At 36.4% G+C, this 20,977-nt stretch overlaps 1 protein-coding gene across 4 annotated transcripts in view; it reads left to right on the top strand.

The window, feature by feature from the left end:
• The window catches only part of LOC144975196 (actin-related protein 8-like), a 407,315-nt gene extending 390,621 nt beyond the window's left edge, over positions 1–16,694 (top strand). For all 4 annotated transcript variants that reach the window (XM_078919028.1, XM_078919027.1, XM_078919026.1 and 1 more), the window contains 8 exons: positions 811–984; positions 3,784–3,894; positions 4,953–5,068; positions 6,158–6,545; positions 7,682–7,826; positions 9,412–9,528; positions 13,709–13,872; positions 14,842–16,694. In XM_078919028.1, the coding sequence (XP_078775154.1) occupies positions 811–984; positions 3,784–3,894; positions 4,953–5,068; positions 6,158–6,545; positions 7,682–7,826; positions 9,412–9,528; positions 13,709–13,872; positions 14,842–14,985 (1,359 nt within the window). In that variant the 3' untranslated portion in view covers positions 14,986–16,694. The remainder of the gene's footprint in view (positions 1–810; positions 985–3,783; positions 3,895–4,952; positions 5,069–6,157; positions 6,546–7,681; positions 7,827–9,411; positions 9,529–13,708; positions 13,873–14,841) is intronic.
• Positions 16,695–20,977: the final 4,283 nt, after the last annotated feature.

The following is a 20,977-nucleotide window of genomic DNA, read 5'->3' as shown; positions in this document are numbered from 1 at the left end:
TATTATTATTATTATTATTATTATTATTATTATTATTATTATTATATTAATTATTATTAAATTATAATTATAATAATAATAATGATTATAATAATAATTATAATAATAATAATAATAATAATAATAATCATAATAATGATAATAATAACTATTATTATTATTATTATTATTATTATTATTATTATTATTATTATTATTATTATTATTATTCTTATTTATTATTATTATTATTATTATTATTATTATTATTATTATTATTATTATTATTATTATTATTATTTTTATTATTATTATAATTATGATAATAATAATGATTATAATAATAATAATGATTATAATAATAATAATGATTATAATAATTAATGATAATAATGATAATAATAAATTCCATGTTTTGATCTGTCAAAAACCTACTGGTTAATTCCTTGCTACCCTTGAGTAGGACGCTAGTCTGTCGCAAAGTACTTACCACCAGATTGAACAGACTCAGCAACCAAATCATTGTTAGGTTGAAAGGAGGTCAGAAAAAGACCCCAACTTCACCCCGTAACGATCTCAGTCCTTTGCATGTGAAGCAAGTGATCTGCCAGCTGAGCTTATTGAATATGCTTGTATGATTTTGATATATGAATGTTAGTGCTTTGTTTTTAATTATGTAATAAACTTATTGATATTATTATATTCACTATTCTTTGCCAGCACCCATTGCAAATTCCTCTTAAAAGAAAGAATAGAATTATTATTATTATCATACTCAACGTTTCTCATCTCATACTCATTTCTTTCATTATTTTCTGTTTCTCCATTTAGGCCTTGTACATTCATCCTTCTGAAAACTATCGTTTGACTTGGCCCATGCGTCGAGGCCGACTAAACACAACAGATGGCCCTGGCGGGTCGCTTACCTCCATCATCACTGACATTGAGACAATCTGGGGTAAAGTTATACAGGAACAACTCGAAATCCCGCTCAAAGATCTCAAAGTAGGTGGAGTGCTATAATATATAACGCTGTGATTATCCCCAGACACCTGTCTGGGGATAACCAAAATTCGTTATCCCCAGACATATATTTGAAACTCCGCTCCTTTAAACAATTATCCACATTCCAGAATATGGAATGTTTCCAAATGCACATAGAAATAAGGAAAGTTAATAAAATATCTATAAAAACATAAAATGAACCAACATTAAATCAGTTGTTACTACATATACACAATATGCGTCGACTTCGAAGTGGGTGTCATGGCCGAATGGTTTAGTCGTCTGCCCTGGAAGTTTTACCAGAATCGACGTTGTGGGTTCGAATCCTGGTTCCGCCACTTTTTTTTTTTTTTTTGTGTGCGAGTCTATTCTTTTCCCCTTTTTGTTTGGCCTTTTGTTCCGTTTCTGAGCATGAATTTCTAAAAATTGTTTTTATTTAAACAAAATTATTGTTTTTTTTTCTCCTCTATATGACCATTTGGTCGCTCTCTGAATATTTCTGTTTGTATGCTTTTTAATTATTTATCCTTTTTAGACACTTTTTGAGATTGGAGTGGGGACGAATATGACAATTTGCTAGAAACTAGAAAGGAACCAAGAGAGAGAGAGGGAGAGAGAGAGTTAAAAAAAAAGAATTAAGGAAAGTTAATAAAATATCTATAAAAACATAAAATCAACCAACATTAAATCAGTTGTTACTACATATACACAATATGCATCGACTTCGAAGTGGGTGTCATGGCCGAATGGTTTAGTCGTCTGCCCTGGAAGTTTTACCAGAATCGACGTTGCGGGTTCAAATCCTGGTTCCGCTACAATTTTTTTTTTTTTTTTAAATTTTTTTTTTTACATTCCGTCTTCTTTTTACAGAACGGTGCAAGGGATAAATGTCCCATCCATCCTCCCCCCACCTCTTTTTTTAAAAACTCTCTACTCTCTCTCTCTCTCTCTCTCTCTCTCTTAGTTCCTTTCTAGTTTCTAGCAAATTGTCATATTTGTCCCCACTCTGATCTCAAAAAGTGACTAAAAAGGATAAATAATTAAAAAGCAAGCAAACAGAAATATTCAGAGAGTGACCAAATGGTCATATAGAGGAGAAAAAAACAAACAATATTTAAAAAAAAAATTAAAACAATTTTAAGAAATTCATGCTCAGAAACGGAACAAAAAGTCAAACAAAAAGGAGAAAAGAATAGACTCGCACCAAAAAAAAAAAAAGGTGGGGGGAGGGGGGGGAAAGGATGGGACATTTATCCCTTGCAACGTTCTGTAAAAAGAAGACGGAATTTTTTTTAAAAAAGTGGCGGAACCAGGATTCGAACCCACAACGTCGATTCTGGTAAAACTTCCAGGGCAGACGACTAAACCATTCGGCCATGACACCCACTTCGAAGTCGATGCATATTGTGTATATGTAGTAACAACTGATTTAATGTTGGTTAATTTTATGTTTTTATAGATATTTTATTAACTTTCCTTATTTCTATGTGCATTCGGAAACATTCCATATTCTGGAATGTGGATAATTGTTTAAAAGAGCAGAGTTGCAAATATGTGTCTGGGGATAACGAAATTTGGTTATCCCCAGACAGGTGTCTGGGGATAACCAATTTTCGTTATCCCCGGACAAGTGTCTGGGGGTAATGACAGCCAATATATAATCTCAAGAAATAATTTGTCATGGTCTTGTCACAGATATCTTTAACAAGTTTTGTTAGGCAGTCCATCAGTAGGAAGAGCACTCTCTTTACATACTTTCTGTCCCCTCCTGTCCATCCAGCTGTGATTGGGTAGCTGGGTCTGTTATATCTGGCAGAAAATACTTTGCGATACACTAGTCCTAGCCAAAGCATAGCAAGCAATTTCTGTTGTCCATTTTATGCTGTAGAAACCGGGATAAGATCCAGTGAGGACTACAATGTTATCTTGTATGTAGTGAAATGGAACTTTGATGCAATGGAGTCGTTATTACTCAAGGCTATAGTTCAGTAAATTACAAGTCTTCATGAGTAGGTTACTCGGTTTAAATAGGAAAAATGAAAAACAGGATTTTTCTTTTAGTTTAGATCACTCCTTGTTTGAGTCAAAGTTCCATTGTTATAGAGATTAATATTGATTCCAAGGAGCTCTGTAGATATTTTTGCTAGTTGTTATTTGAAAGAGTAAAAAAAAACAACTCAGTTATTTAAAAGTCAAAATTCTGATGGAGTTAGAGTTTAACTATGTTTTAGTATGTATATTGAAAGAAGTATTAATTATTAAATGCACGCGACGTTTGTGTAGATTATCTATATTGCAAATGGATGCATATATTTGCAGATTTTAACTTTATTTTATTTATGAGGTTTAAATTTTGTAAAAATTTAAAAAAAAAAAAAATCAGAGTTCCAGGGAAAATTCTAATCTGTTGCTTCTTCAGTCCCTCAGAGACATAAGGCCAATGGAGCCGGAGTTTATCCAAGTTTCTATAGTGTGAAATGGACAATAGCAGTTACTCTTTGGACGCTACTCTATCACAAAGTACTTTCCACCAGACTAATAGATCCAGCTACCCATTTTCTGCTGGGTGGACAGAGGGGTTGGAAAAAAATCTCGACTGCAACCAGGATTGAGCTTGGCCCCTTTGTGTGTGAATCGAGTGTTCTACCAACTGATCTATTGGGATCCCCTTATGTAAAACTTTGACTAAACACTGTTTAGACAAGTTGGGTCACAAATGAAAGATTGCGAAGGAAAATTCCAGAAAGTTCCCCTTTTAGATTTATTTTGCTATCATGTCTTTCATCTTGTTCCTTCCAGCATTACAGAGCTGTTCTCCTCATTCCCGACGTCTACAATCACAAACATGTCAAAGCACTGGTCAACCTCTTGTTGAACTCACTCGGGTTTGGAGCAGCTATTCTACATCAAGTAAGTCAAAGTTCGTTCAATTCAGAAAAGTGAGTGGAGCAGGCACTTATATTGATAATAACAAGAAATGAAGTGAATAGGAAAGTGCCAGAAGACAACAGAGAATAAAAACGTCACGACGGCGATGGGGGCTCGAACCCGTGACCTTACTGGTACGACAACTCCACCTGGTCGGGGAGATTGTGACTCTACCGTATGAGCTACCCACGTTCGTTTAACATACTTTTTTATTCTTATGAAATGTGTGTAATTTAGTCACTGTCCTTTTTTTTTTTTCCTTCATTTTTCGGAAAGTTTATATCCAGCTTTGCTATATTGACATTATTGTACTAAGATAAAAAGCTAAACAAAATCTGGTTTATAATAATACCCTTGCCACACAAAAATATTATGATTCGGTCACTTGAAATGAACCAAAATATCAAAAGTTCGCAGATTTGATTTTTTTTATGCAGACCTAAATACTACAATAGAAATATTAGAATTAAGGAAGAAACTAAAGCACAAGACCAATAAGTTTTTGTAATGCTTCAATCAACTTTAATTTGAATAGCTAAATATAGTGCAATATAGACGAATAGTAAAGCTGGTTTTGGAATGTAAAGAATTTGTTTGAGTGTATATCCCTACTTAAAGAGATATGGAATAAAATAATTACATGAATGTTGTACAATGGGTAAGAAAAATATTGGAGTGAAAAGAGATGGATAAGGGAATTTATTATGTTCTGTCATGGGTTGGAATTCAACTTGGGGAAATATATTCAACGATAAATGTTAGAAATGTCACCTAATTTTTTCTGATTTTTGTGGGTTTACCTCAGTAGACAAAACCAAGAGTTTCTCCCAACATGTACTTATGTGCAGGTCTGCTAGCCCAAATTGTTATGGGCTCATTGTTGTAATGGAAATACTCTCAAACCAGTGCAAAATATCGTCCATTGAAACAATATTAAATCAGGCCCATAATTGCATTCTGTTATCAGACCGGCAAATACGTGCACGTTGGTTTCTCCCTATAGAGCTCCTAAATAATAGCATCTTTTTGTTTTTCTTCAGGAGTCTGTATGTGCAACATATGGGTCTGGCATCACAGTGGCTTGTGTGGTTGACGTGGGGGACCAGAAAACCAGCATTAGTTGTGTGGAGGACGGTATCTCTCACAGAGGGAGTCGGTATAAATTTTTAAAATTTTATTTGAAAGAATGATTGATTTTTGAACCCTCAAGGAATAAAGAATTTTAACAGTATTTTTGTGTTGCTGTTTAAAAATACATTTTATTCACAACATTTTAGTTCTTACAAGCATTATATCAATAACATTAAATAAATAATACTACTTAATCACTTAAAAGTAGTTGTCCTTCAGAGCCATTAGACCTATGGAACTGGAATTTATCCAGCACAATAGCAATTACTTGCTACCCTTTGGATAGGTTGTTAGTCTATCACAAAGTACTTTCCACCAGTTGTAACAAATTTAGCTACTCAATCACTGGATGGACATGTGAGGTCAGAAAAAAAATCTTCACCTGTGATTGATCTTGATATTTTTGATTGTGAAGCGAGTGGTCTACCAACTGAGCCATCGGGACCCCCAATTTTAATCACATTTCGACACGTAAATCAAGAATATTTAATAGAGAATAGAAATATAATCTGCATTTTATTCTTATTTTCATAAGATGCTCATATAACTTGCACTTGTGCTTTTGAAATGCTATTAAAATGTTTAAAGCAGATATATTATTTTGTCTGTTACCTCTTGATAGATTAATGTTGACAATACTTTATTTATTAGTCTCTATAGACTCCCTGCCTGTTTTAGTCTCTAATGTTTCTCGATCGCATGTTTTTTGGGGGTTTTTTTTTTCTTCTTTTTTTTATTTCCCCAAATTTTGTCCATGGCTCAACTTGCCAAAATTTTCCATTATTCTTGCTCTCTGACTTCAAGGAATAAGGGTGATCTATTTTTGTTATGTTCGTAGCTCTTTTTTTTTTTTCACAGTATCAACTTTTTAAAATGTGTTATAAAGTACTACCTGGATTTTAGCACCTCTTGAGAGAAGCAATAAGGCGTGCTAGAATCCAAGTGTGTCGAAATTCGATGCTCATAGGAGGTAAAGACTTATGTAAATATCTTTCGGTCATTCAGCACTAATGTGTCATACTGCAGAACCTGTTGGAATTTGGTGTGCTAGAACCTAGCATGTACTATACAAATGTTTCCTTTACCTTTTTAAAAAAAAATAAAATCTGCACAGAGTGACAATGGAATATGGTGGAGGTGACGTCAGTCGACTGTTCCATTCCCTCCTTGCAAGATGTGGCATTGGCTTACCCGAACTCAACCTGAAAATGCCTACTGATGTCATACAAATGCAGGCACTCAAGGAGACTGTGTGCCACCTGAACCAGGATCAATTTGGAATAAGCCAGCACAGTCTGGAGATCATGAAGCCCAATCAGCCAACCTTGCACTACAACATCAGGCTGGGGGACGAACCCATATTGGCTCCAATGGCCCTTTTCCGGCCCACAGCCCTTGGTTTAGTTGGGGACCATCTTATCAGAACGCAGGCAAGGTTTGAAGGGGACCCCGATGACCCCCATGATGAAGACTATCTCAGGAGGACGGCCAGGCAATATATTGTGAGTAATGAATAATTAAAAATAATAAATAGCATAAATAAAATTCCCTTTGTTCATCCCATAGGGGAAATTTGTCTTTTTTTTATCAGTTCTTCTCCCTCAACCTACCCCTTATGACAAATTTTGCTAACAAGGATTGTGTTAAGTTTTTGATATTCTCTTTGTCTCAAATAGTTTTTAAAAAATATTTTATTTCATCATAGATTATACAAACAACAACTACTTCTCATTATTTAGAAAACAAATTGTAAAATAATATGCTTGGTATTTTAATTTATTCTAAATAGTGCATAATTGTGCCTAACACTGTCATTAATGCCTTCACTTCAAACTGTTTAAAATTATCATCTTGTGAGAGGAAATCAGCATTTTCACTGATTTTCAAAATGCCATTTGATTTTTGTCATTTCATTTTGTTGATGACCTTAAACTATTTTTTAAATCAGTTTCACATCGGTTTGTTTCTTTCTTTTTTTTTTTTTAAATGACAATCTATTCAACTGGACTGAAGTTTATCCTGGGGTTAGACCAGATTTTTTTCTGACCTCCTTTTAGGTTAGGCGGATCTAGTTGATCTGTTTGGAAGCACTTTGCAACAGATTACTGTACTATCTAAAAGGTAGCAAGCAACTGCCATTATCCATTAAACGCAACAGAAATAGGGATAAACTCCATGTTTAGGAGTCTCAGAACTCTGAAGAACTATTTTTTTTAAATTGATTTTTTTTGTTTGTTTGTTGGTTTTGATTTTTTTAAATGTCAGATTGTGATCGGTCAAAGCTTAAAAAAAAAAACAAGCAAAAAAGCTTTTATATAGGGAAATATCCACTAAATATGCTCAAAGTACTTTACAAAGGGTCCCTGACCAACAGCAATATGTAACATATAGAACGAGACATGACGCCTGTTAGGCAATTATTTTCCGACAGACAAAACAGTTAACGGCCAGGTACTCATTTTACACTAGAGTATGGTGAGAGAATGTGAGTAAAGAGCCTTTTCCGAGGACTCATCTATGTGCCGAGCGATGCTCGAACCCAGGACCTTCCGATCCAAAAGCGAGTGTCATACCACAAGACCACATAACCGTACAATATAGCTTAACATTTTGGGATGTTTTTGTTGTATTGAATCAGGTTGGACGCTTGGCTGGCTCAAAGAAGGACAATGCTGACATGTCCAGGGACATGACAGACCAAAACCTCAGTCAGCTGGATGACTTATCAAATGCACAACTAGACGAGGATTCAAACGATGTCCCTGATGTCTTGGCGAATACAGGTAAGATTCAGAAAAACCCCTTTCAATTAAAAATTACTGCATTATCTATTGTTCACAGTCCTACTAATTGCCGTTTTGAGCTGTCCGGCGGCCTAGGGATGCCGACCAGAGGTCATCTAAAGCATTCTCACTTTCCAGAAGTTGTCAGAAAGGGAAGCCTTCCAAAAGCTCCTCGTTCTGCTCCAGACGGCAATTAGTATTCATACTAATTGCCGTCCGGAGGTCATCTAAAGCATTCTCAAGCCATCCGGAGGCCCTCAGAGCTGTACGGAGCTGTCCGGAGCAGCACCAGGAACTTTAGGAAGGCCTCCATTTCGGAAGACTTCTGAAAAGCTTCGTATAGCTCTGAGGGTCTCCGGATGGCTTAAGAATGCTTTAGATGACCTCTGGACAGCTTCCCTAGGCCGCTGGACAGCAATTAGTAGGACCCATTGTTCAAATTAATTTGTTAGCATTTTAAAAACATTAAGCTGGGTGAGGTCTTTGACCTCTCATGGTGCACAGGAGGTTACTTTGTGTCTTCTTTCCCCTATATCTGTTTTCCGAGTTGCATTATGTCTTTGTCTTGGAATGAGATTACTTGGTTTTGTCCTGGCCCTTGCTAGAGTTGTTAGCTGAGAGGCAAACAGTCAAATGTTTAGTGTCAGTTTTGAGAGATCATATTTTTTTCCTTGTAAATCATCTCTCTGTTATGTATTGTTAGTTATGTTTTCTGTTTTAGATATATTTTGTAAACATTTGAATGTATTCCTCTAGGTGGAATCCTGCGTTGGTGTCAGGATGAGACTTTTAGGTAATCTCAAAATAAGTACATTGATGGTTTTACTCTTGGTATATCCATTCCCTATTTGAACCATTCCCATTTGTCTTACGTTTTCTCATGTCCTTTTAATTGTGATTCTAGAATCTTTTCACAATCCCATTTTATTCCTTTTCACCGGCGCTGAAATGTCCTAAATGTGTTGCAAGGGCTGTAAAACCCTTAAAAACAAACAAACAAACAAAAACATTTAGTTAATATTGCTTTAAAATGGCCAATCTGGTGATATAGTCATAAAATTGTTAAACACGGATTAAAGGGATTGTATAAACACCAGAGAATTTTCTCTTTGCCTTTGGATTGTAAGGCTTTGGCTATTTACTCTTTTTACAGACCAACGCCCAGTAAAATGATGAATTTTAAAAACTGATCTATTTTGTTATCAATTAATTGCATTTAAAATGGCCTTTTTTTTTTAGTGAACTGTTTTAATGCAGCATTTAAAATGTTGCTTGAAAACCCAAGCATAGGCTGATAAATAATTTAATAATAAAAAAAACCCAACAAAAACCTGCATTGCAACAACAGTATTTATTATTGTCATCATGCTGTGTGCCAGTTGTTTTGGAGAAATGATTAATGAATAGATAATTGATAGCCCTTACAAATATTGTCTAAAGGGGGGGGGGGGGGGGGGGGGGGGGGGGGGGGGGGGGGGGGGGGGGGAAGAATCCTTTAACATTTATTTTATTACAGCTTTTTAATTCCCCCTCCCCCACCACCACCACCCTATCTTCACACACGCCTTTTTAAATTTTTGAATAGAAAATCTTAAAGCGAACAGAAGAGCAGAAGAAGAGGAGGATGATGATATTGAAGATGAGAATGACTTACAATTGATGGGAATAGACGAAGCCGTCATCCATTGCATTGAGAAATGTGGTAGGTTTTCTTTTCCATAACAGGTGTGACAATCACTGTGTGGAATCAGCGCTATTTCAGTTGGAACTCCCAAGGGACCAATAACCCTTCCTGCTCGCTACCTGCATGAGGTCATTGGAGTTCAACTGGTATCAGGCAGTGCCGTGTCCAATGGGGGAAATTATGGATATTTATGGTCTTATAATATGTCAGTATAGCGGGAAAACAATAACAGACTCTTTCACTTCATTATTTTAATTTTAAAAATCAGTTGTCTTTCTAAACATCAGTGAACATTTGACATTCTTGTGGTTAATAGTTTTCTTTGAATATCACAAATTGTTGATCTAATTTTAAGTGCTTGTAAATTATGGTGCACTTAAATAAAAAATTTGTCATTCAAAACTCAGCGGCAGTATCTCAAGAATTTTAATAAATATAAAAAGTACATATATGCATCTATGTTCCTGTGCAATATTATCATATTGGCAGTTGATTTTCTTGATTTATTCATGGTTTAGTAAGTTCTGTATATTGTTTTTACCAATTCCGTTCCTCTCAAACAGTTGTGTTGATCATAACAGTGAACTGATATGATTTATGTCTTTATGTGGTAAAATAACTCATAAAGATAATATTTTATTGTCCAGTAAAGACTAAAAACCAATATTGTGTATGATGTCAATATCTCAATTTACTATCAATCTGCCTATAAAGTATGACTTCTATACAAGAAAAAAATCAATCACCCAACAAGGTTACTGGACATGCTACAAATATTGCAGTAACAATCATCAATTACAACTAACACTAACCACTGGTACTGTTAAATTAGATGATTTGCTCAAACAGACGGACATAGTATGTGGACAAAAGAGGATTCAAAATTATGAGAGCATATAGTTTATTCCAAGTATTAACCTTTTTCTCCTTATTGACCAACTACATTCAAAACGAACACACTGTCGATACAGGTTATATAGAATCATCTCCTTTCCTTCAAGAATACACATTTAGTCATTGTCTTATAAAGTCATCTGATTTACCATTGAACTCCAGTCAGTCAAATTTAGAGATAAAACAACTGAATAACAATCAGAGTCAAATCAGTATAACACCACAGGCATACCACAGCAAGATCATTTATTTAATTTTTGGGATATCACTGCCATATATATCTGGACGCTTCAGTCTATAAAAAGTTAACACATTCACTTGTGCACAAAAGGAGAACTTGACCTTACATTATATTACTTATTCAACATGCAAGAATACCCTAAACATTGACACCTATATGACACTATAAAGTCGGCATTTCCTGAGACAACCACACAAAAGCAGTACCGTATACATCTTCAAACTATACTGCCTAACAGTCATAAAAAAACAAAACAAATTTGACTTGAATCGTAAGGGATTTAAGTATAGAAAAAAGTTATCAAGCCATTAAAAAGTTGGCTTTCAAATGTGCCCAAAACTCATAATATTTAAATCAGTTAAATGCTTAAAAAATAATATTAGTATTATTTTCGTCTAATGGTTTATATTTTATTCCTAAACTGATATTTGGACATAATTCATGGCATGGAATACTATGGGAGAGAAAATAAGGATATCACCAAGTCATGCCAAATATGAAATTTCAATAAAAAATTCATATCTTTTAAGGTTTTACTGCCCGGACAACAAAACTTGGCATGTGTCAAGATCATCAATTTTACTTTATAATGATGCTTGTTTCAATCATTTTCTGCCGCTGGGAATTAAATTATTGATATGCAAATTACAACAAATTAATTTCATTGATAGCTCAAAAACCACTAAATTGACACCTCTCTTAGGAGCAGTCTTAAGAGGATACATTATTATCAACCATGGCATATGATGAAAGAAACCTTTGCTTTGCTTGTGGTGAGGGAACAATTTTCATATTTGTGTTAGCAACTGAGCAATACCATGAAATATTGCAACAATTAATTACCATCAGCGGCATCACAGATTCCCCCTGACCGCTACCTGTTACACCCATGGGCTGACCCCACTAATGTGGTCAGGTTGACCTAGCACTGAAATACCGCTCAGAGGGGAAAATGCCACGCAGTGCAATGTGAACTTCGAAGAGTCACATATAAAGAAACTGTATCAAATCAGAATTTTGTTATCGAGATCCGTCAGTTTTTGTTTTTTTCTTTGGAATTTTTTTTATTTGACCTTTTGTCAATGGTTTGTTTTTTTTTTTGTTTTTTTTTTTTGGTCCTTTGAGTTTGTTCTCTGTCAGTTAAAATCTTTGGTTGTGTACTATGGAATAGTGTTGGGTCTGGATTTTATAATCATGTTACTAAATTTACCGAAGTCATGTATGAACAAATGATTTATTATGAATGCTATGAATCATATTGGTCAATGTGTAGATCACCTAACCAGCAATTCAGATTTAATTCTACGACATGTCTGCATTAAATTGAAAGATACCTTTGTAATAAAATAAAGTAATGGTGGCTTTATATATGACCAATTGTCTGAAAAGTTGTAAGATTGTAAGCTCTCAGGGTCAAGCCCCAATTCAGGTTAATTTTTGTTTTTTGGGATGATTATTAACCCCCAGTTTGCTCACTTACTTGACTTATTGCCGATTACGTCCTAAATTGCGGACTTGGACGCTTTAGCAGCTTCTCTGATTTGTTGAGTGAGTTCTTTCCACTAATCTCAGGTATTCTAAATCCTTTTTGTATCTCAGTTTTAAGTGTCATTGAGGCTCTGGAGGTATTTATTTATCGTAGTGTATATGGTTGGTTGTGGGTCTGCCTTTGTGTTTGTTATGTCCTCTTGGTGTAAAAAATAATGCCATTGCCTGATTTGCTGGAATATTTCTGTCTTTTCCTTAATATATGTCCAAATAGTTTCCATCTTGTTTGCAAAATTTGAATCGATATGTTGTTTCTTCGCATTTCATGTACAGCAATTTGTTACTTATTTTGGTTGGATAGTGGATATTTAGAATTCTCCTGAGCTGTTTCCTATGGAAAGCATCTAATTTATCTTCTTCGCTTTTTGTTAGTTCCACAGTTGTAAATAAGTACTGATTTAACAAGGTTCTTATATAGATTTATTTTTGTTTTTCTTTTCAGCTTGTTGTTTCTAAGCCATACGTGTGTCAGCTTATTGAGAGCATCTGCCGACAGATGTTTTCGACTTTCTATGTCTTCTTTGTCTCCAATTCATGATCCCATAATTTATGTCTTTTTCCAATCTTGTTTGACTTTGTCAAGTTTCGTAATGTCAGTTTTATCAACATTTACGGAAAGATTGTGTTTGTCTAATGCTTCTTGTATGACTTTCACATTGAGACCTTTTCTAGCAATGAAATCAATATTGTCTGTGTCTGCATTTTCTGGTGGATGGACAGAGGGCTCAGAAAAAAATCTTGACTGCATCCTGGATCGATCTTGGTCCTTTTGTTTGTGAACTGAGTTATTGGGACTCACCCCCATCCCCACTCCATTATGATAAAAGTAACATCATAAATAAGCTAAGAGAGCAATTTGGTTTCCTGGATGAAAACAAAGTTTCACTGGACAGACAATTATGGATATTTTACTAATTTGATGATGAAACAAGAGAAAGCCTTGTCACTAAATGAAGCTCAAAGAGTCAAAACAACCAGAAGTTCGTTTGTTCTTTTAAATTGAATGTTATTTTGTCTTATATCTGATTTTTTTTCTGATGGTTTATTTATTTATTTATTTTTATTTATTTTTTGTTGATGAGGGGATCCTGATAGCTCAGTGGTAGAGCACATGAAAACATCTAGATCGCTCCCAGATGACCCCCTTGTCCACCCAGCAGTGGTAGCTGGGTCTTTTAGATCTAGTGGAAAGTACTTTGTTATAGGCTGGCATCCTATCCAAAGAGTAGCAAACAATTGCCATTGTCCATTTCACACCATAGAAACCAGGATAAATTCAGGCTCCTCTGGTCTAATGGCTCTGAAGGACTACTATTTTTAAAAAAATTATTTTACTCCTTTGATTATTTTTATTATCAATGCATGTGAGTCACATTATGTAGCAACTTTGGGACAATTACGTCGTTCCATTACTATTCCACAAATTGTTTGTATTTACTCTTGCACTTTATTTCTGCAATTTCATTCATAAATTCCATGTTTCTAAGAGTATATCCCAAATTTCTAAAAACACAGATTCGGAAGAGTTGAGACGTAAGCTGTACAGCTGTATCTTGGTTGTCGGTGGAGGGTTCCAGTTTGATGGGGCAGTCACGTGGTTGCAGTACCAAGTGTGGATGTCAATGCCAGTTCACATGAGGCAGACGCTTGAGTCCATGGACATTATAGCAAAACCAAAGGTATGGAAACACTGGAATAATAGGATACAGGCATTTGCAACATAAGTGCAACCTTTTACGCCTTTTTCTTTTCATCAAATGACTAAGCCAGATTTAGAAATACATCTAATACTCATTTGATGATTAATGAAAATGTTGCTGCTTGAAACTCAAAGAAATAAATAACAATTGGAAATGGAATTGAAGCTTCATTTTCATCAACAAAGGCAGATAGTGTGGATGTTTCGGGGTTTCCCCTTTATCAGCAAAAGACAATGATTGCGGGTATGTGGTCTAGTGGTATGACACTCGCTTTCAGATCGGAAGATCCTAGGTTTGAGCTTCGCTCATTGCATAGTTGAGTTCTTGGAGAAGGCTCTTTACTCACATTCTCTCACTACTCAGGTGTAAAATGAGAACCTGGCATTTAACTGTGTTGTCTCTGTCCGAAAAAAAATTGTTATATCGTCTAAAATGCGTCATGTCCCATCCTACATGTTAAATGTTGCTGTTGGCCAGGGACCCCTTGTAAAGCGCTTTGAGCATGTTTAGTGGATATTGCGCTATATAAAAAAAGCTCAAAAAGCTCAATGATTGAAACACTAAAGACGAATGAGAGATGTGAAAATGGTGTTGTTGTTCACTTTAACAAGTATTTGGTACAATTTGCCTCTTCATCCAAAAACAAAAACAATACTCTACGTGAAGTATTACCATTAGTACTCGGGGTTTTTTTTTTATTGGTTGAAGAAGGTTTTTTTGTGGCTGAAACATTTCATGTTTAGTATTTTGATCTTTTGGAAGCTGTTATTTTCATTTTTGTACATTTCTTTGTGAATTATAAACCACATTTCTTTTCTTAGACACTGACATGATTAAAAAGTGATGCAAGCGTTATTTGAGTTCTAACTAAATGAAACGATGTTAAAAATGGCATTAAATCCTAATTTTTTTATTCTCATTCTTATTGTTCCTTTTTCCTTTTCACAGGACATTGATTCAAGTCTGACCAGTTGGAAGGGAGGGGCCGTCCTTGCATGTTTGGACTCGACTCAAGAGTTATGGATTCGGCAACAGGAGTGGAAGAAATTTAATGTTCGTCTGTTACGGGAAAGGGCACCTTTTATCTGGTGAAATAAAATACTGTTGTAATGGAAAAACTCTCCTTATAGACAACGATTGGATGTGTCTACAGTACAACTCCCCAGACTAAGAAGCGCTTAATTTGTAGAATGGAATTGTCAAGAGTTTTGAGGACAAAGGCTTCTCTCATTCATCAATTGAGGCAAACTTCTCTGGAAAAGTTTTGCTTAGGGTTAATGATGATTGGAAAAATTTAGATAGGCAATCCTTCAGAGCCACAGTTCCTATTGAGCTGAAGTCTATACTAGTTTCTGTAGCATTAAAGGGACAAAACAATTGCATGCTACCCTTTGGAGAGGATGCTAGTCTGTAGTAATAGTTAAACAGACTCAGCCACTCAATCACTATTTTAAAAAAAATTATACCCTTCCACCACAACATCATAAGATGTCGTCGCCTTGACATTCTACGAAGGAATATAGATAATTCATCAAACAAGATGTCTGATGTCAACAGGAATCACCCATGTTGTCCAAGTGAGCAAATTGGAGGTTAATAATCTTGCCCAAGGCAAAAAAATGAAAGTGCCTGAAGCGGGGCTTAAACTCGGGACCTTCCGGGTCACAGTGCAATGTCTTAACCACTCGACCACTTCGCCTCCTATCACTATGGTCAGTGAAAAACATCGACTGCACCTGGGATCAACACTGGTTCCTTTGCTTGTGAAACGAGTGATCTACCAACCGAGTTATCGGAACTTGAGCTCTCAGCACTCACAGAATAGACAAGAACAAATGAAAGCCATTCATCACGAAGGAAACTGGATAAAGTTTCTTGCTTGGTAGTTCAGATGATGGTTCTCTTTGTTTTAATACACAGTGCAATGTCTTAACCACTCGACCACTTCGCCTCCTATCACTATGGTCAGTGAAAAACATCGACTGCACCTGGGATCAACACTGGTTCCTTTGCTTGTGAAACGAGTGATCTACCAACCGAGTTATCGGAACTTGAGCTCTCAGCACTCACAGAATAGACAAGAACAAATGAAAGCCATTCATCACGAAGGAAACTGGATAAAGTTTCTTGCTTGGTAGTTCAGATGATGGTTCTCTTTGTTTTAATGATTGAAAGATAATAGTTCTATTTGTTTTAGTGAATCTTCTTCTCCTTTCAGCTTATCCCGTATTTTGCAGGGTTGCCATAATGAATGCCACATTTCCATGCATCTCGGTTCATAGCATCATCCTCCTCCAGGCCCAGTTCTTCCATATCGTCCTTTTATTTTTGTCATGAAATTCTTTGTCAGTCAGTGCGATCTGTTATAGTTTTATTTAGTTATCAAATAAGAAGAAGAATTTAAAAGGTGATGCGATGTAACATTTTAAAATGAAATTAGTTACAATCTGGTACTTATATGCACTTGAGTCCATGGCTGGGCATTTGCCATATCTTGAATTTCTAAAAACAATTTCATCAAAATCTCACAATTTTCTCCCTAGGCTTTTTTATAATTTTTAAAACCCTGAGACAAGTTACTCATATCATTATCACACTTTATTCAGGTTTGAATCAGTATCAAAGGCTACCAAATATGTGACTTGTTCTGTATGAAATGGAAACTTGATCCCAGATTAATGTGAATTTTAAAAGTCTTCAAGCATAGTGTTAGTTCTTAAAAATACCTTATAGAAATATACATACATAATGTTTAATTTTTGACTGTTGTTGTTGCAAAATACATATTGAATTATTCATCAGAATTTGTTTGAAATTGATTTTTATGATACTAATGATTTGAAATGATGGCATCTGGGTACCAAAATGGAGTGAGCTGGGTGGTGTTTTCTAACCTCCCATAGTGGGCGGGAGGTCACTTGCTATGTCTTCTACCCTCCTATATCTGTTTTCTAACTTGCTTTCTGGCTTTGTCCTGGGTGGGGTTCCTGACCTCCCATTGTAGTCAGGGAGGCACTTACTGTGTCTTCTTTCCCCTATATATATGTTTTCCAACATGCTTTCTGTCTTTGTCTTGGAATGAGATTACTTGGTTTTGTCCTGGATGGGGCCAGATACCCTGGCTGGGAGGGAAACAGTCAAATGTATACTTCTCTCTGTTATGCACTGCATTTTATTTTGTTTTACATATAAAATGATTAGTAAACATTTGAGTATTCCTTCTAGTAGAGGCCTGTGCTTGTGTCGGGATGAGGCTTTTAGGTGATCTCAAACTAACTACACTGAGGGTAGTATACTCTTGGAATATACATCTGCTCCCGATTTGAACAAATTCCCCTTTGTTTTACTTTTTCCTGGGTGATTTAATTGTAATTCTATAAATTTTTACTAACCAATTTTCTTCCTTTTTACTGGCGCTGATATGACCTAAATGTGTCGCAAGCGCCGTAAAACTCTTAAAGTTAACAAAAACACTAAATGGAGTGACTGTGTGAGGTCTCATCACCTCCCAAGATGGACGAAGAGGTCATTATTGCTGTCTTCTATCTCTTTTATCCAATTTCTCTTTTCACGTTGCTCTCGTCTTTGTTCTTTATATATCCTGGGTCTGGCAGGCATCCTTAACCAATAGGGGGGCAGTTGAATGGATAGTTCCTTTGTTTTTTAGAGAGGTGATGTCTTTTTTTTCCTTGTAAATCATCTCTTTGTTAAGTACTGTTTTCGTTTTTGTTTTTGAGTCTATAACTTGTTAACATGTGAGTGTATCTTTCATATCGGGAACATTTGCTCATGTCTGGATTGGTTAATTGTCAAAATAGGCACATTGATGGATTGCTCGTGGAATCTTCTGTTCCCGATTTAAACCAATCCCTGTTGTCTTGCTTTTTCTTTTTTTTGCTTCAACCTCAGATCTAGACTCCCATAGTTGGCAGGGAAGTACTTACTCTGTCGCTGTCCCCCTATATCTGTTTTTTTTTTCTTTATGTCTTTGTCGTGGGATGAGATTACTTGGTTTTGTCCAGGTCCTGGCCGTATACCCTACCTGGGAGGGGAAACAGTCAAATATATACATAGTTAGAGTTCGGGAGATGACACTTTTTGTCTTGTAAATCATCTCTTGTTATGCACTATATTATGTTTTGTATACATAGTATAGTGTAAACATTTGAGTGTATTCCTCTTTGTGGGGATCTGTGCTTGTGTCTGGACGAGACTTTTAGGTGATCTCAAACTAAGTACTTTGATTGTGTGCTCCGGGAATCTGCATCTGTTTCCTGTTTGAACCAATCACAAGCTCGTGCGGAATTCCAAAAAGCAAGAGTATAAGAATCGTATATTCTAGAACGTTTTACTATCCCATTTTCTTCCTTTTTTACAGGCGCTGAAATAATCTAAAAGTGACGCAATTGCCATAAAATCACCCCAAAAATAAAATAAACCAAAGTGAAGAGTGACATATGGGGTCGTGGATAGCTCACAGGGTAGAGTCATGATCTTCCCGGCCAGGCGGAGTTGTATCAGTACGGTCGCGGATTTGATCCCCCATAGGCGCCGCGAAGTTTTTATTTTCTGTTGTCTTCTGGCACTTTCCTACTCACTTCATGTCTTGTTATTAATTTATCAACATAAGTGCCTGCTCCACTCACTTTTCTGGAGCGTGACACAGTGACATAGAATGAAAAGTCATTCAGATCTGAATTTTCACCCTTGTTATCTTTTCTGCTTCCCTTATCTTCGCTTGTTGGAGGCCACTCGCAGTGTCCTCTCTCTTTCTCTCTCTCTCTCTCTCTCTCTCTCTCTATCTCTCTCTCTCTCTCTCTCTCTCTCTCTCTCTCTGTAGTCCATGAGACCCATGGGGCCAGAGCTTATCCTGGTTTGTAAAGCGCTTTGAGCACATTTAGTGGATATTGCGCTATATAAATGCTCTATTTTTTTTTTTGGGGGGGGGGGGGGGGGGGGGGGTTTCAGTTTCTATAGCGTGATGTGGACAATAGAAATCGCTCGCTACCCTTTGGATAGGACGCAAGTCTATCGCAAAATACTTTCCACCACGTCTAACAGACTCAGCTACTCAATCACTACTGGGTGGAAAGGGGTGCCAGAAAGAAGAAAAAAATCTCGACTCACCCCGGGATCAATCTAGGTCCCAAAACAAAAATAAAAAATGATTAAAAACCACAAAACATAAAGATTTCGACTGTACCAGGAAGTAAACCTTAGTTTGAGTGTAAAGGAGCAACATAATTGCCTCAGTCACAGTTTGGTTGTATTTTTTTTTTTCCTTCTTCCTTTTCTCTTCTACTGCTTCTTCGTCTTCTTTCCCGTATCTGGACGTTTTTATGTAACAGGGAAGTAATCAAAAATATTATAGCCAGATTTATATTTCCGCGGTTGTGGCCCTTGTTACACTGCAAACTAAAACTTGACGTTACCGTACAATACGTTAATCCCCCCCCCCCCCCCCCCCCCGCCTTTTTTTTTTTTTTTTTAAATTCTATTGCTCGTACGTTGCTTTTATCTGGTTAAATTCTACTTAACTTTTCAATTTAATGCACTTTGGCTGTGCTTCTAACCTATTTTGGATTGGATAATGTCTGGAGAATGTTTTGAGTGTGTGTGTGTGTGTGAGAGAGAGAGAGAGAAAGAGAGAGAGAGAGAGAGAGAGAGAGAGAGAGAGAGAGAGAGAGAGAGAGAGAGAGAGAGAGAGAAACCTACACTGACACTTACCCTAAAGCATTCTTTCTTGCTCTTGGCCGTGCGATCTCACAAGATCTAAGGCGGTGGTAAAGTCATGCCGTCTTATTTACTCTAAATAGCTGGTCCTCCCTTCCAATTGAATTTTAAAAAATAATTGAGCTTTTATAAAGCGCAATATCCACAAAACGTGGTCAAAGCGCTATACAGGGGGTCCCTGGCCAACAGCAACTTAACACGTAGGACGAGACATGACGCCTGTGAGGCGATATTACCATTTATTCGGACAGAGACAACGCTGTTAACAGCCAGGTACTCATTTTACACCTGGTTACGGTGAGAGAATGTGAGTAAAGGACTCAACTATGCGCCGAGCGAGGCTCGAACCCAGAACCTTCCGATCCGAAAGCGAATGTCATACCTCTAGACCCCATAGCCGCCGGCATCTTTCTGGAGTGAAGGTACACTTATTTGGTTTCTTCTAGGTGATCCTTTTTTGTGGATGAAGTCCAGCACAGGCGATGGAAATGGCTGGGCCACATTCTTCGAATGAAAATGTCCAGACTGCCTCACACAGCACTAAGATGGTCCCCACCGGGAAAGAGAAAGAGAGGCACACCATGATTGGGCACCTGGAGGCGGACAGTCGAAGAGGAGATAAAAGAAGCTGGAAAGACATGGAATGAGCTGAGCTGGCTGGCCCAGGACAGAGATGCCTGGAGGAACTTTGTTGGCGCCTTATGTTCCACCAATGAACCAAGAGGATAAGTAAGTAAGATGATCCTTTGCCAAAAGGGAATTTGATAAAACTTGTATTCTGTTTTTTGTTGTATTTTTTTTTAATGTTTTTCTTTTTTCTTTTTTTTAATGTTCAGTACAGTTCTCAATAAAAACATGTTTATATTAAAGCAGTGGCTATTTTTACAGTCCCGTAAAGACCGTACTCAGATCTATTTTTACAATCCCACATGAATCAGGACATATGTTGCAAATCCATTCATGGCATTTCTATTTTCTCTTAACTAAATCAAGCACCTTGGCCCAGGACTCCACACTGAAGTACTGCCTTGACTCAGAAATGTCAACTTCCTGATCTAAGACCTGCATTGATAGGTCCTTTTCTGAGGATGGAATTTTGGAGAAGTGTTGTCTCTTTCGTGAAAAAAAGTTTTTGAAATATCTATTATTAGGCGTTATGTTTCGTCTTACATTCTACGTGTTGCTGTTGACCAGGGACCCTTTGTAAAATGGTTTGAGCACGTTTAGTGAATATTGCGCTATTATAAAACCCCAAGTTGTTGGGGTTTTTTTTTAAAGTATGGCATTTCGGGGAAAATCCGGAAAATAGTCAGGAAGGAGAGAGGTAATGTTATAAAATAAAACAAAACGT

This window comes from Berghia stephanieae, chromosome 6 (assembly GCF_034508935.2).
Source record: "Berghia stephanieae isolate SIO BIC M18660-M18661 chromosome 6, UCSD_Bste_1.3, whole genome shotgun sequence".
Classification (NCBI taxonomy): domain Eukaryota; kingdom Metazoa; phylum Mollusca; class Gastropoda; order Nudibranchia; family Aeolidiidae; genus Berghia; species Berghia stephanieae.
This window is presented reverse-complemented; position numbering and strand designations above follow the sequence as displayed.